Source organism: Morus notabilis, unplaced genomic scaffold (assembly GCF_000414095.1).
Source record: "Morus notabilis unplaced genomic scaffold, ASM41409v2 Scaffold1360, whole genome shotgun sequence".
Taxonomy (NCBI): domain Eukaryota; kingdom Viridiplantae; phylum Streptophyta; class Magnoliopsida; order Rosales; family Moraceae; genus Morus; species Morus notabilis.
In genome coordinates, this window is record NW_010367546.1 from 45,513 (window position 1) to 59,578 (window position 14,066).

Genomic DNA, 14,066 nt, shown 5'->3' on the forward strand with positions numbered 1-14,066 from the left:
TTCGTCACACTTCTCGCTCGATTCTACATTACTGTACTTCTACTTGACACCTATCATAATGATAAATGATTCGTCTCGCGGTCAACTCGAATTAGCGAAGTGAACGGGCCTTTAATCAAAAACTTCATGACATATTTGGTACATCGTATCGTATTAAATTGTATTGTATCGTATAGTATAACATTCTCACATATATATTTCTTCCTAAAGAATAGCAACTATCACAATCATTTTAAATTGTGAGGCCAATGTCTTTATTCGTCACACTTCTTGCTCGATTCTACATTACTGTACTTCTACTTGACACCTATCATAATGATAAATGATTCGTCTCGCGGTCACTCTCTCTCGAATTCTCAAAACTTCCGTCGCTCTACCCTCGCAGGGGCAGAAAACCCATTGTTGTATTACCAGAGGCTCTAGAGAAGTTGAAATAGGAGAGCTCATCTTGGGACGAGCTTACTACTTCGATGCTTTATTTCATCAATTATCTTTACAGCACTATTTGTAACAACTCACACCAACTCATGTAATTTTGATCTAATTCTGCACGGTTTTGTTATGATCTTGCGTGATTTTGCTCTTGGATTTTATCCTATTAAGACTCCATACTATTGAAGATGATGTCTTCACTTATGTAAAGACTAATTTACCATTTCTTCGCATTTTTATCTGTTAGGATTGATGTTTGACAAAATACACCTCTCTTTTTCAAGTATAACGTACGATAATGTTGTAACTTTGATAGCATTTACAATTGCCTACACCTCAATTTACTATGATATTTTACGCTTTGTGCCCTAACTCCACACGACTTTGATCCTATCATCTTGGGCTTTAATCCAAATGATGCACTCTTTGCATGAAAACATAACAAATATTAAATTAAAATGTTAGCCATCTCGTAAAGCTAAGAACGTAAATAAATCATTTTTTACTTGTTTTAATCTATTTACAATTCGAACGCTGTTTAAACCCGAGATAAATATTTTTGACTTGTTTCTAATGTTTTTTCCTTTTTAATGATTGTTTGCTTGTCATTTTTATTTTCGAATGAGAAGAATAGTTTAATGTTTTTTTTTTTTTTTTTTTTTTTTGGGTTAAGCATTTACAAATATTTTGATAAGAAAACCAACAGTAGAACAGTCGGAAATTGCAAAGTATCACGGTAGAATACCAGCGGTTACGAACTTAGTATTCAATTTCTGGAATTTTTAGTATCACGGTGGATGATATCTCCTAGTGCCGAAACAAGGGCTCAGCTTGGTGGGGTTTCTTTCTAAGAGAAAATTAGGCCTCGTTCGCTTCGCAGATTCGAGTTTTTAATTCAAACTGAGATATGACATTTTCTGAGAGCTTTTAACTATATCAAAAAAAATTAAATGTGATATTTTCTGAGAGCTTTTAACTATAGAAACCTAGAGCTGAAAACTCAAATCGGTGAAATAAATGAAGCCTTAGTGAATTTATTTTTAAGAATGTATGAATCTTGATTTTTATATTTTATTTTTAATTAATACTCTTTAAATAAATATAATTATTTAATTAAAAAAATGTTAATCAAAATAAGAGGTAAAAATCTAGCTCAGTGTATTTCTCTACTTTTCCCTTTTCTCTAAAGTGCAAAGTGAAATTGGGCTCCACTCTAAGGCCCAACGGGTAGGATCAAGACTCAAGGCCAGCCCAGAAAGGCCCATGAGGTTGCCTATCGCATGCTACACAAAATCCAAGATACAGAGGAGAGCAGAGAACTAAACGGATAGGACAGACCGGGAAAACCAAAAACCTCAACCTGTCAAAACGAAAAAAATATCAACCAATTTCTCAAAATCCCCCCAAGTGTTGTTGTGTTAAGCAGAACAAAGCTTACTCAATTCTATGAAGTGCCCAACTTCATAAAACGAGAAGAAGAAGAAGAAGATGCAAATCCTCTGTAAGTGCTCTTTGCTTCCTCTCACCAGTTTCGATTTTCTTCACAACAACCACACAACAGTTTCAAAAACAACCCCGTTTTGTTGCCCATTTTCTTCTTCTACGAATAGGTCGCTTAGAAATTTAGTTTTCTCCAAGAAATTTCCAATTTTGAGGACAACCCACTTCGCCTTTTGCTCTAGAAACGACGTTTTTGATGGTTTCTCGAGTACCCGTTTTTCCAATACTTCTGAAGAGGATGGAGATAGAGAGAATGGAGAGCTTGGTTTGCTGGATAAACCGTTGCCAGTTACTAAAGAGAATGATGAGTCTGATTTAGAATTAGAAATGGATGATGCGAAAGTCGAAAAGGACGAGGCTTTAGCGCCTTTTCTGAAGTTTTTCAAGGGGACAGATGATGGGTTGGAAGGAGGAGTGAAAGAAGAGGAAGGTGAAGTGGGAGTTATTGATGAGGCGAGATGTGTATTGGATGATGAGGATGAGGAAGAGAGGAAGGTTAATGTTGAGTATTACGAGGCGAAACCCGGGGATTTCGTTGTTGGAGTGGTTGTTTCAGGGAATGAGAATAAGCTTGATGTGAATGTTGGGGCGGACTTGTTGGGTACAATGTTGACTAAGGAGGTGCTGCCTTTGTATGACAAGGAGATGGATTACTTGATGTGTGATCCGAGTAGCGATGCCGAGGAGTTTTTTGTGAAAGGAAAAATTGGAGTTGTGAAGTATGATGAGGCTGTGAGTGGGGGGCAGAGGCCGGGAAGGCCGGTTGTGGAGCCTGGGACTGTTTTGTTTGCCGAGGTTCTTGGAAGAACGCTGAGTGGACGGCCATTGTTGTCGACTAGGCGGCTCTTCCGACGGATTGCTTGGCATCGAGTGAGGCAGGTTCTTTTCTCGCTTTTTTTTTTTTGTTTCTTTTCCTGTTTAGTGAATTTGGAAATTTTGGTGGGGAACGCACACCAGGTCAAGTTAAATGCATGAATGTTGTTGATCATGTTGTGTTTTATATCTCGTGTTGAAATTTTGCATCAAGAGTTACAAGAAAATTAAATGAAATCAAGGATGGGAAAGAAAATAAGCCTAAGAACAATCAAATAGAAAGAGAGACATGTTTCTTTTCCTGTTTAGTGAATTTGGAAATTTTGGTGGGGAACGCACACCAGGTCAAGTTAAATGCATGAATGTTGTTGATCATGTTGTGTTTTATATCTCGTGTTGAAATTTTGCATCAAGAGTTACAAGAAAATTAAATGAAATCAAGGATGGGAAAGAAAATAAGCCTAAGAACAATCAAATAGAAAGAGAGACAAAACTCTTACATGGCTTGGAAATTTGGCTACATTCACGGAAAAAAAAATACAAAACTTTAATGCACTTATCATAACTGGGATAACCTCTGAATGAGGAACTTAATTTTCTCTCATAAAATATTGAACGCCTCCACTACAACATATGACTACTCCAAGACACTTAATACCTAGTTTTTGTTCAATTCTCTACTAAAAACATGAATTCATATTGGTTTCTACGAGGTTTGGTGCCTTGTTATACCAAAGGTAACTATCCTTCCTTTACAGAATGGATAGTGCCATAGCAACTAAAAGAAAAACCTATGTTTTTTCTCTTTCTTTTTCCCTTAATGGATAACAATCTCTGCAATTTTTAGAGCCACATTTAACCCGAAATCTTGCTGATTTGGCGTTCACCCAATCTATAACATGTTATTACCAACATAGAAAGTGATAGGAACCTAGCAATTTCTTGGAAAAAAAATACTATAGAAATCACACTCAAGACATTGATGCTTTTGTTGCATTATTTAACATCTTGCATCAGACGTCTATATGCTTCTCTGAGGCAGCCTTTTAAATCAGAGCTGATTTTTTTTTTTTTTTTTGGTTAATTTAAACTGGGATTCATTGATATTATGTTTCTTTTTTATTTCTTCTTTATTTCTACAAAAATTCTGCTGTTCGCTTTCTAGTCAACATTATTCAAACTTTTCACTGATATTTTTTTTTTGTTGGACAGATACAACAACTAAATGAGCCTATTCTGGTTAGAATTACAGAGTGGAATACCGGGGGCCTTCTCACAAGAATTGAGGTTAGTGTGTTAGATTTCTATGTATTTGCATTTCAGCTGTGTGTTAATTCAGTTGTTTATATTGTCGTTTGGTTTTGCAGGGTTTGCGAGCTTTCCTTCCCAAAGCTGAATTACTGAAAAGAGTGAACAACTTTAGTGAGTTGAAAGAAAAGGCAAGTTATAAATCTTCAAGAATTTGCCTATGCATCATATCTTCTTCTTACTAGAGTACATTTGCTGATCCCGAATGATTTTTGTCGCTAACACTTCGGCTTGTTTTGATATTTTTCCATAATTTGCATCACCTTGTTATTTATGCACATCCGCCTTTACGAACATATTTCACCAAACCCTTTCTTTCTGAAGGAAACAGAACATATAAGTTGCAAACAATACTTATGTGTAAGAGTATGGTGTAAGAATGTTTGATTTCTTATTGGTGGGAGAATTTTTGATTGATCATTGGGGAACTCTTCCTTTGGATCATGGTTTTATCATTCTCGTTATGCAGTACAAGTTGGCTCATAATACTAGTTATTTTTCACTCCTCGCTGAATCTTAGGTCAATATCTGTCTATCCTTGACTACGTCTTAAATCAAATGTTCATTTCGAGGTTATTGAAAGAATATACCTATCAGCCTTTTCTTTTAAAGGCTAATAATGACGTAATTTGGATTAAACATACCTTTCATCATTGTATCTTCCAGTGTTGGTCCAGTTGTCGATAGAATCCTTCATAATTGCAGTTGTTCTATCAAGTCTTTTTAACCGATTTTCAGATTCAATTTGAGTGCTATTTAATAGCCAGAGTTCAAGTAACAGAAGATGATACACTTAGGACTTTGAGATAAAATAGATGAACTTTGAGTTTCTATTTAGAGCCTATCTTTCTCTAAGCTTAGCTGATAGGACTATGAACTGTATTCACACAATTCTATTTCCAGATATTTTGCCCTGCAATGGAAAATGTTGACGAGTCGTTTGTGAACAAGTAAAATGATTGAGGATTAGTATAGAGAAAATTAAACTTTCTCGGTTTGCTTTCAGTATACTGTATTATTGTCCCTTTTTTAGTACTATCGACTATGGAGTGCCAGTCTATTTATCCTGTCTTCCTCACTGCTAAGACTGGAATAGTCAGTCTCTATTAATCCTTCCATGCGTTTGTTAACTCCCCTTTTTCGTTTTTAAATTGAATGTGTTAAGACACGTATACAACTATATGTAGGTCCATAATACTAATTTAGGTGTTCTTTTTTAATCTGTTTATTGATAAATAGGTGGGATGCCAGATGAGTGTGCTGATTACTCGAATAACTGAAGAGAAAAATGACTTGATACTAAGTGAGAAGGAAGCTTGGGTCAGTTTTATATAAAATTTTCAGTTGTTTTTGCATCTTTTTTCCTCCTCCCCTTAACTGTTTCTTGTACTATTCTTACATTGCTATTTTTAATTTTAAAGCTTTGCATTTAATTTTGCAGCAAATGCTATACCTTCAAGAGGGAACTCTTTTGGAAGGGACCGTTAGGAAAGTTTTTCCATTCGGAGCCCAAATAAGAATAGGCGAAACTAACAGAAGGTAACGGATTTGCTAGTGATACTTGAATCGTGTTGCATAAGCTAATTCCTAGAGTTTCCTGTATTGAAAGAATGAGCGAGTTATTTCTGGAGTAATTAAGCTGGGGTTTGAAAAGTGAAGGGGGCTCAATAGAGTTCTTTGTAGATTTAATGAACACCTCGTAAAGAAAGAGGAAATGATATATTTTAATCGATTTGAAAAAACCAAATGGTGTATAGTTATGAAAACTTAGAAAAATAGTAAAAGTTGGTTGTTTTGCATTAAACACATACATGTGATGCTTCCCTGCAAACGTACATAGTTTTTAGATATGGCAGAACCTGCTAGGCGTTATTACGAACAGACAAGTAATTTTGTGAGTCATTGTATTTGTTTGTTTTACGGTAACTTCATTTGCTTTGATTTGGTTGAAACTATAGAAGCATTTATAATAGATGTCAGAGACCAAATAATGTGAGTTGATAATTGAATCTAATCGTTCCTGCACCACCTTTTTATTTGTTTGTCTATCTATTTATGTCTGGGTAACTATAATGTATCTATGCCATTTTAATATCACTGATCTTGCAAAATAGACAAGATGTTAGAAATGCTTTAGACATATATAAATACTACCATGCTGGACCCTTATGGGACTTTTTAACTTTCCTTTCTGATGGACTGCAAATCTGGATAGAAAAAGCTTTCATTGTTGTAGTAGCAGTTGTTGGCATCCAATCCAATCAAGTGCCTTTTTATCACAACCAATCCAGTTCAGTACCATATTGGATTTCGGAATGTTACATCCAATGCAATCCGGCTAATGTACAAAATCCAATCCAGATTGGATTTGATGTCCCTTTTTTCCTTGGCTAGTTTACAATTTAAGATTCTAAATAACCATTAATAGCAAGTCCATACTCCATAAAAATAAAAGTAAGAAAACTAAAATTATAATGGAAATAAGACATTTCTTTAATTGATATTTGATATGGTGTTGTCTTGTAGGGTATCTACTATCTACTAACTATTGTAAACATGATTAAGATAATAAAGTGTATATTTATATGTTGGATTGCACCAGTTGATTGGATATTGCCAATCAAAAGCTGCAACTGATCTAATCCAATTGAATTCTTATTTTGCAACCAACTCAAACTCAATATAATTAGGATTGAATATGCTATCCACATTGGATTGGTTGAGTACTCAATTGCAATCTACTCAGACCTACTTCTACTTAGACGTGTACATTTAGAGAGTTCATGCATAATTTGTGGTCGTGTTAGCTTAGACATAAGACTATCTATGCTTGTTGGTTGAATTAGTTTGATGTCTGGCTTGGCAACTTAGCTATCATAGGGGTGAACTAATTATTGCAATTGGATAACCGACCGATCTAATCCAATGTAGTCCAATGTGGTTGGTGACTAGAAAATTAATTAGGGTGTGTTCTTTTCACAACTCAAATCATAACACAAACTTTTTTATGTGACAGAAAACACTGTAGCAAAAAAGTTGACTTCGAATTTTTGTGAGAGAAAACACTATAGCAAAAATGTTTGAGTTGTGATTTGAGTTGTGTAGAGAACAAGGCCTTAAGTTTGTGGAAGTTTATTAAAAAACCATCCTCCAATCCAATCCAATTATTAAATAGATTTTGTACATTTCTTAGATTAGATTGTATTTTGTACATATGGGTGAGAATCCAATCAAATCCGAACCAATATAGTGTTAGGTTGGATTTATTGTAGCAAAAATACTGAATCGGATTGGATGCTCATGTTAGGATCCTGGTTGAGTCCCACATTACTAAAGTATGGGCTTAGCATGTGGGTTTATAACCACTTGGGCACCCTCTCCCTACAAGCTAGCTTTTGGGGATGAGTTCTACCCAAGGGTTATAACAATTGGTATCAGAGCATGCTCCTCCTCAGGCCCACGTTGCGGAAGGGGCGACCTGGGGAGGGGCGACCTGGAAAGGCCAGAGTGGGCCATCCAGAGTGGGCCGCCGTGGATGTCGGTGTCGGAAGCGTGGTGGTATGTTAGGTCCTGGTTGAGTCTCACATTGCTAAAGTATGGGCTTAGCATGTGGGGGTTTATAACCACTTGGGCACCCTCTCCCTACAAGCTAGCTTTTGGGGATGAGTTCTACCCAAGGGTTATAACAGCTCACCCATAAGCTATCACATATATTTGTTAACCACCATGTTTGTCTCCCTTTTCCCCTAAAAGAAAAGAGAAAAAGAAAGGAAAAGGAAGGAACAAAATTCTCAACTGCAATAGGAATTTTAAGGCCACACTTGAAATCCTTGTGTATGACAGTTATTGTCCTGTGGATCCCTTTTCCCACAATTTTGTTTTGTATTCCATGGGTTATACCGGTTGTTTGGAAAGGTTAGGCCTTCAGTTTGCTCAGTTTGAACTACCTTATGGGCACCTACATGACAAAAGAAAGAGAAAGTCTCAGGGCTTTCATCGGTATGGCGAGCCAGAAATAGTGATGTGTTTTTATAACAAAGTGCAAATGGGGGTTCGAACTACCTTATGGGCACCTACATGACAAAAGAAAGAGAAAGTCTCAGGGCTTTCATGGATATGGCGAGCCAGAAATAGTGATGTGTTTTTATAACAAAGTGCAAATGGGGAAAAAGAGAAGTATATGCCAGAGTAGTTTTTGATTCCTTTGGTTTATTGTTTGCTTGGATTTGGGCATTTTGACAAATGCTCAATCTTTTCGTATGGCAATTTTCAAAACCTTTTTATGTATACTAAGGTGCTCAGTGGTCAAACAATTATTAGTGTTAAGTGAAGAAGAATCCTTGTCATCTGACTTGGGACAATCAGCAAGATTGAGCAAATAGGATTGGATTCCCTTATATATAAAATGAAAAGAAAGTAAAACAAGTACTGAAATAATCAAATCTGAACATCCTTACTGTCATATTTATAGAAATGAATGTAAACTAAGCGTAACTTCTTTCTTGTTCACTGTAGAGTGGTTTTGGCATGTTTCTGATCGTTTTGTGTCGTTTTTGCTCGATATTCTTGATCTTCTCTTCATCTCTGTTCGAGAATTGCCTTAACATTCTGTTGCTTCTCAGTGGCTTGCTGCATATTTCAAACATCTCCCGGGGCCAAATCTCTTCAGTCAGTGACTTGCTTGCTGTTGATGAGAAGGTTAAAGTTCTGGTTGTGAAGTCTATGTTTCCGGAAAAAATATCTCTCAGGTACTGAGGACTATGTAAACTGTTTTTCTGTATTCCTGTATTCTCATTTTTTGATCCACTTAATACTTAACTGGTGAGGACAGTCCATCTGTTTAGCTTTCGCACTCGTTTTAGTAGCCCAAATACGGAGATTCTTAGGCCCTTATAGGTGGCGTGCTAATAAGCAAGTTCATCAACTTAAATACGCATCTAGTGAACAGAGTAATTGTATATACCCACCCATAGAGTACTGTTTTTAACCATTAGATCTTCATCAAGTTCTGTCAAACTTTTTTACTTTTCTAATGTCTAGATCTGGAATGATTCTGTTTTAACTTGAAGGTTTGGAATTGTGTCCTACTGATAAGCATCTAGTGTAACAAAGAAAGCAATTGTATCTAGAATTGTCTTCGACTGAGATATGCTCTACTTTTTCACTTATATACAACAATTTGTCGAGTAAAAGAACAATTTCATCCATCTCTCGAGTGATTGCAGTACAATTTGTTGGTTCTTATGTATTGATGATTAAATTGCAACTCCTGCGAAAACTGAGGAAGTATAGTTTAATTTGGGCCTTTGAAAGTCGAATACAACACTCGGTTTAGCATCCCATTTTAGTAAGCCTTCAAGAGAAAAGTACATGGTTTGTCATGGTTTTGTGCAGGCCTATTATTTATGCCATTCTAAATAATTGAGTGTCACTGTGGCATTTTGTTTTCTCTTTATTAATTGAGTGGCAATCGTTTATTTTTGAATGGAGTGGCAATTGTTTATTGCATTTATCAATAAATAAATCATTCTTCCATGGAGAAATTTCATGTCTCCTACCCACAAGTGCCACTTACCAATTTTTCCTTTGATCCTTGCAGTATTGCTGACCTTGAAAGTGAGCCTGGACTCTTTTTAACAAACAAAGAGGTGTTTATGTTATTCTTTTCCTCATAATTTATAAAGTCTCGAGTAGTTCTTCATTTCAGTTACGAGCATAATTCTGAAATTTCTTCCTCTTGACAGAGAGTATTTTCCGAGGCTGAAATGATGGCAAAGAAGTACAGGAAAAAGCTACCTACTGTCTTAGCCACAGGTAGGTCCAAATCACCTCCAACAAGTGATACTCTAAATTTTGAGAATGAAGCAAAGATGTATGCGAATTGGATGTGGTTTAAATTTGAAAGGGATGAGAATCAAACTGACCCTTAAGGTTGCATTTTCGATACCGTGAACATGGATTGAGGGAGAGTTCTCCCTTGGCCTTTCCTGCTCCTTGTGTTGCCGAGAAAAGAGAATGAGCATTCTTTCAGAATGAGTTTCTATTGCAGCAAGATTACTTGGCCATTTTGGAGATTACAGAAATAGGATCAGCGGAATATTAAGACGATCACAGTCTACAAATCATTTGATAACCACGTTTGATCACCCTACTGAGATGTGTAGTCATATCCCTTCTGTTAGTAGCTTTAACTGTACCATATTTAAGATGGAAATTATCATTTTCATTCATTTGTAATGAATTTATAAGCTTCATTTTCCCTTCCCGTTTTTGTACTAGAGTTTTGTTTTTTGTTTTTCAATTTGAATTCGGGTTCAAACCCGCGCCCTCTGAAACTCAAGTCTCACACCGCCCAAAGTCGTTTGACCTAGTTGTAAATTGTAATAGAGTTTGAGTTGACCTTAATGCTAGTTTCTCATATTGGATCAGAATCTAATTATTAAAGTTGTCTTAAAGCTTGAGAAACATACTGTTTAAATTTTCAAGCTCTTTTCATTTGATCCTTGAGTTTACCAACGACCCGTCTGAAATCTAAATCATATGCTCCCTTTGAACTTTGAAGCTTCACTCACTTGCATGAGGTACTTAATGTGTTTGTTTTGTAGGTTCGATTCAAACTTTTTTACTATAGTGTTTTCTCATTTCCGTTTAAATTTTTCTGTTCAAACTTGTAAACAAAACGAGCCTTTTTGTTTGATAACTAGAGCATGCAACTAATTCACATCATCACATGCAAAGGTGTTGTTGCTTATTGCTCTTCTTTCTTCGTCTAAACGTATTACATACACGGAGGATTCTGCAGTAGGGAATTGAGGACACAATTCTAAATCGTGAATTATATCATATGAAGACAAGTATTGTAATCCCCTATATATATATATAGATATATAAGTTACTAAGATAGTTTGAAAATTTGTAAAACAATAATAACAGAATAAAAGAAGCACTTTGCGATGTGAAAAAAAGAAAAGAAAAGAAAAGAAAAAAAAAAAACATAGCATTAAGTGGTGCTTGATATTTTCTAGAAGCTTAATCAATAACGAATGCGTGTATTATATTTGTTTAATATATATATATATATATTTAATGATGTTGTGAAGATATCAGTACATGAAAAACTGAGGTAATACACACAATTCGAATTGTTGATTTATCGCGAGAGATGGCTTAGAAGTAAAAGTTCATTATTTAATGGATGTTTCCGCTCTAATATTAGATAATTCCGTTCTAATACTACATAGACACGGCGGTTCTATTATGTTGCCGTTTCATGTATGGTAATCTCGTCGCTAGTAGGGACAAATAGAGGGGTTTTTTTTTTTTTTTTTTTTTTTTTTTTTTAAATTTTTAATAGTAGGGACACAAGTTTGATGTTTTATAGATCACTTAAACTAAATCCCACACCCAATAATTAAAAAAAAAAAGTTAAGGGGAATTCATTAAAATAAATAAAGTTTTAGCTCTGATTAGCTATGATATAATTCTCTCTAAATCTTTCATATTTTGTCGTCTCTTTTATAATTAGAATTGTACATTTCTCTCCCTGGCATTGACGCCGGAAATTCTTCTCCAGGCACAAAATAGAACTTTCCTCATAAAATAATAATAGGGTGCAGAAAAGAACTTTAGGGCCCGTTTAGTTCGCTGATTCGAGTTTTTAATTCGAGTTGAGATATGATTTTATGTGAGAGCTTTTTACTGTAGCAAAAAAGTTAGATTTGATTGTTTGTGAGAGCTTTTTACTGTAGCAAAACTCGAATTCTAAACTCGAATCAGCGAAATGAGAATTTTTACTGTATTTACATAAACGAAAAGGACAATGTCATGTTTGACCCGAAAAGACTTTATGTTCTAAAACATAAAGCCGGAATCCTGTAAGATGTTTAATGAAAATTTAAGAAAAATTTATGTTTGGTTTAGTGGAAAGTTATGTGTAGACCTTAGTCTACATAATCAATTTGTTGCTTACCATATTAGAAATACATATTGTATATGTTTGATAACAATTAGTCTGCGCCTCATGATTTTGGGGGGCATCTCTTTTTGTCTTCTTCATGCTCTCCACTATTTGTTCAAAAATGCCTTTATTTATTTTTTGTTTCTTTTTTTACATTTCCTTTCCCCCTTTCTTTCTTTTTCTTTAGTATTGATATTAATTTTATTATTATTATTATTATTATTATTTGTAGACAAAAGGGAAGATCAGAAGTATAATCCAAGTAAATAAGTAGATCATGTAGTAAGTTATGGCCTGACCAATATTATAGGGTTGGGGGCTCCATGAATTTAATTTAAAGTCCTCAAACGGTCAAGAAAGGTGTCATAAAGTCAGTCAACATTGATATAAAAAATAAAATCATCTAGCTGCCCTTTGATTTAATTTATTTATTTTTTTTGGGCTTAGCCTGTAGCATAGGATGTGAAAATAATTAATATGCTCATGAGCATAGGATGTGGAAATTTTCCTTTGCTTATGCGGAGAGTCCAAAAAACTACTCTACTTTAACACGTTTTACTGTGTTTTTTTTGCACATTTGTCTCTGAACGTATAGGGTTTTGATAACCTATTGCTTAAAAAATTTTGGCAATTAACCCTTCCAACTTGTAAAATTGTTATATTATGTCTCATTTTATTAATTTTGTTATGATTTTTTTTGGGTTAAATTTAAAGGATTGAGAGTTGGGCACTTGAGAGATTTATGTTACTGTTTGAATAGTTATGTTAAAAGTTTTCATTGAAGGTGATTTTTGTCACTAATTTAACACAACCCATAATAATGGTTTGACACATTTATTAAACCTGCTACAAGATTGATGTTTTCTGACACAATTAATAAACGATTTGCCATGACCTTAACTTGTTAACATTGCCACACCCTGGCGTTTGGTATGCAGTAATCTTAAGGATGGGAATGAGAATCTGCGATATTATCATGTTTAGTACAAGAATTATAATTTTTAGATTCCCAGTAATTATTATTATTATTATTATGGATCTTCTTCCATGCGAACAACCAAATACAGTAATGTAATATTCCTGGGAATTTCAAAAAGATTCATGTATGGAACAAAACACAGTAATGTATTATTCTTAGGAATCATATTACCCTCCATCACTTTTCTGGGAATATGATTCCTACTGATTCCCGCATACCAAACGCCCCTGTAGATTTTGAGATTTTCTTTCATTGAACATATATAAATCTTTGAAAACTTTTCATTGTATTCTGGCTGCCCGCACCGCCCCGCACTAAGACCCGCAACGCAATGACCCAATCCGTTAGGCTAACGAGCCGGTTCGGGTCAAAAATCAGTGGGCCGTGGATCCATACCTTGCTTTTTTTGTGTTTATATATATATAGTACTCAGTGAATATATATATATATATATATAACTCCACCATTGGTCAGAATGGCTATTTGATATTAAGCTTTAAAATCTGATGTTGCTATAAATAATGTATAACATCATTGATTTTCCCTAAATTAATAGTTCTGCCCCCGCCCCGCCTCCCTCTTTAGTGTACAAGTCATGAAATTCGATATATACCCCAAATTATAGCTCGCTTTCTTGGTAATTTTCAAATCCATATACATTCCATAATCAGCGTTCAAAAGAAAATAAAAAATAAAAAAAATAAAAGTAATAAAGTAAATGAACTAAGGTACAAGGGCACCTGTATTGCCCTTCTTGTGGGCTAAGGTTGTCTCATACAATTAAAGGTACTTCAAAGGTTAATGCTTGTAATTGAAGGCAATAAACATCAAATATATATATAGTATATATATGCTCCCCATATGGTGGTGCACTGTAAAGTGAAGACCTACGTAGCCTTAACTCAAGCTCTCCCCATCTCAGTGTGGTCTCACTATAATTAATATTTTGGGCATCATATTGTTTTCATACTTAGATATATATATATATATATACACACACACACACACACATATATATATATATATATGTATATTGATCAGTTTTCTAGTGCCCTAGTATAAGACGTACGTGAGCTG

General features: G+C 34.9%; 1 protein-coding gene across 1 annotated transcript; it reads left to right on the plus strand.

Moving 5' to 3' along the window:
• The first annotated feature begins 1,771 nt into the window (after positions 1-1,771).
• On the plus strand, positions 1,772-10,595 carry LOC21385377 (30S ribosomal protein S1 homolog A). The gene is made up of 8 exons (XM_024175126.1): positions 1,772-2,811; positions 3,958-4,032; positions 4,113-4,184; positions 5,293-5,373; positions 5,495-5,592; positions 8,676-8,801; positions 9,653-9,701; positions 9,798-10,595. Exons 1-8 carry the CDS (start codon positions 1,921-1,923, stop codon positions 9,981-9,983), a joined length of 1,578 nt encoding a protein of 525 aa, XP_024030894.1. The 5' UTR covers positions 1,772-1,920; the 3' UTR covers positions 9,984-10,595.
• Positions 10,596-14,066: the final 3,471 nt, after the last annotated feature.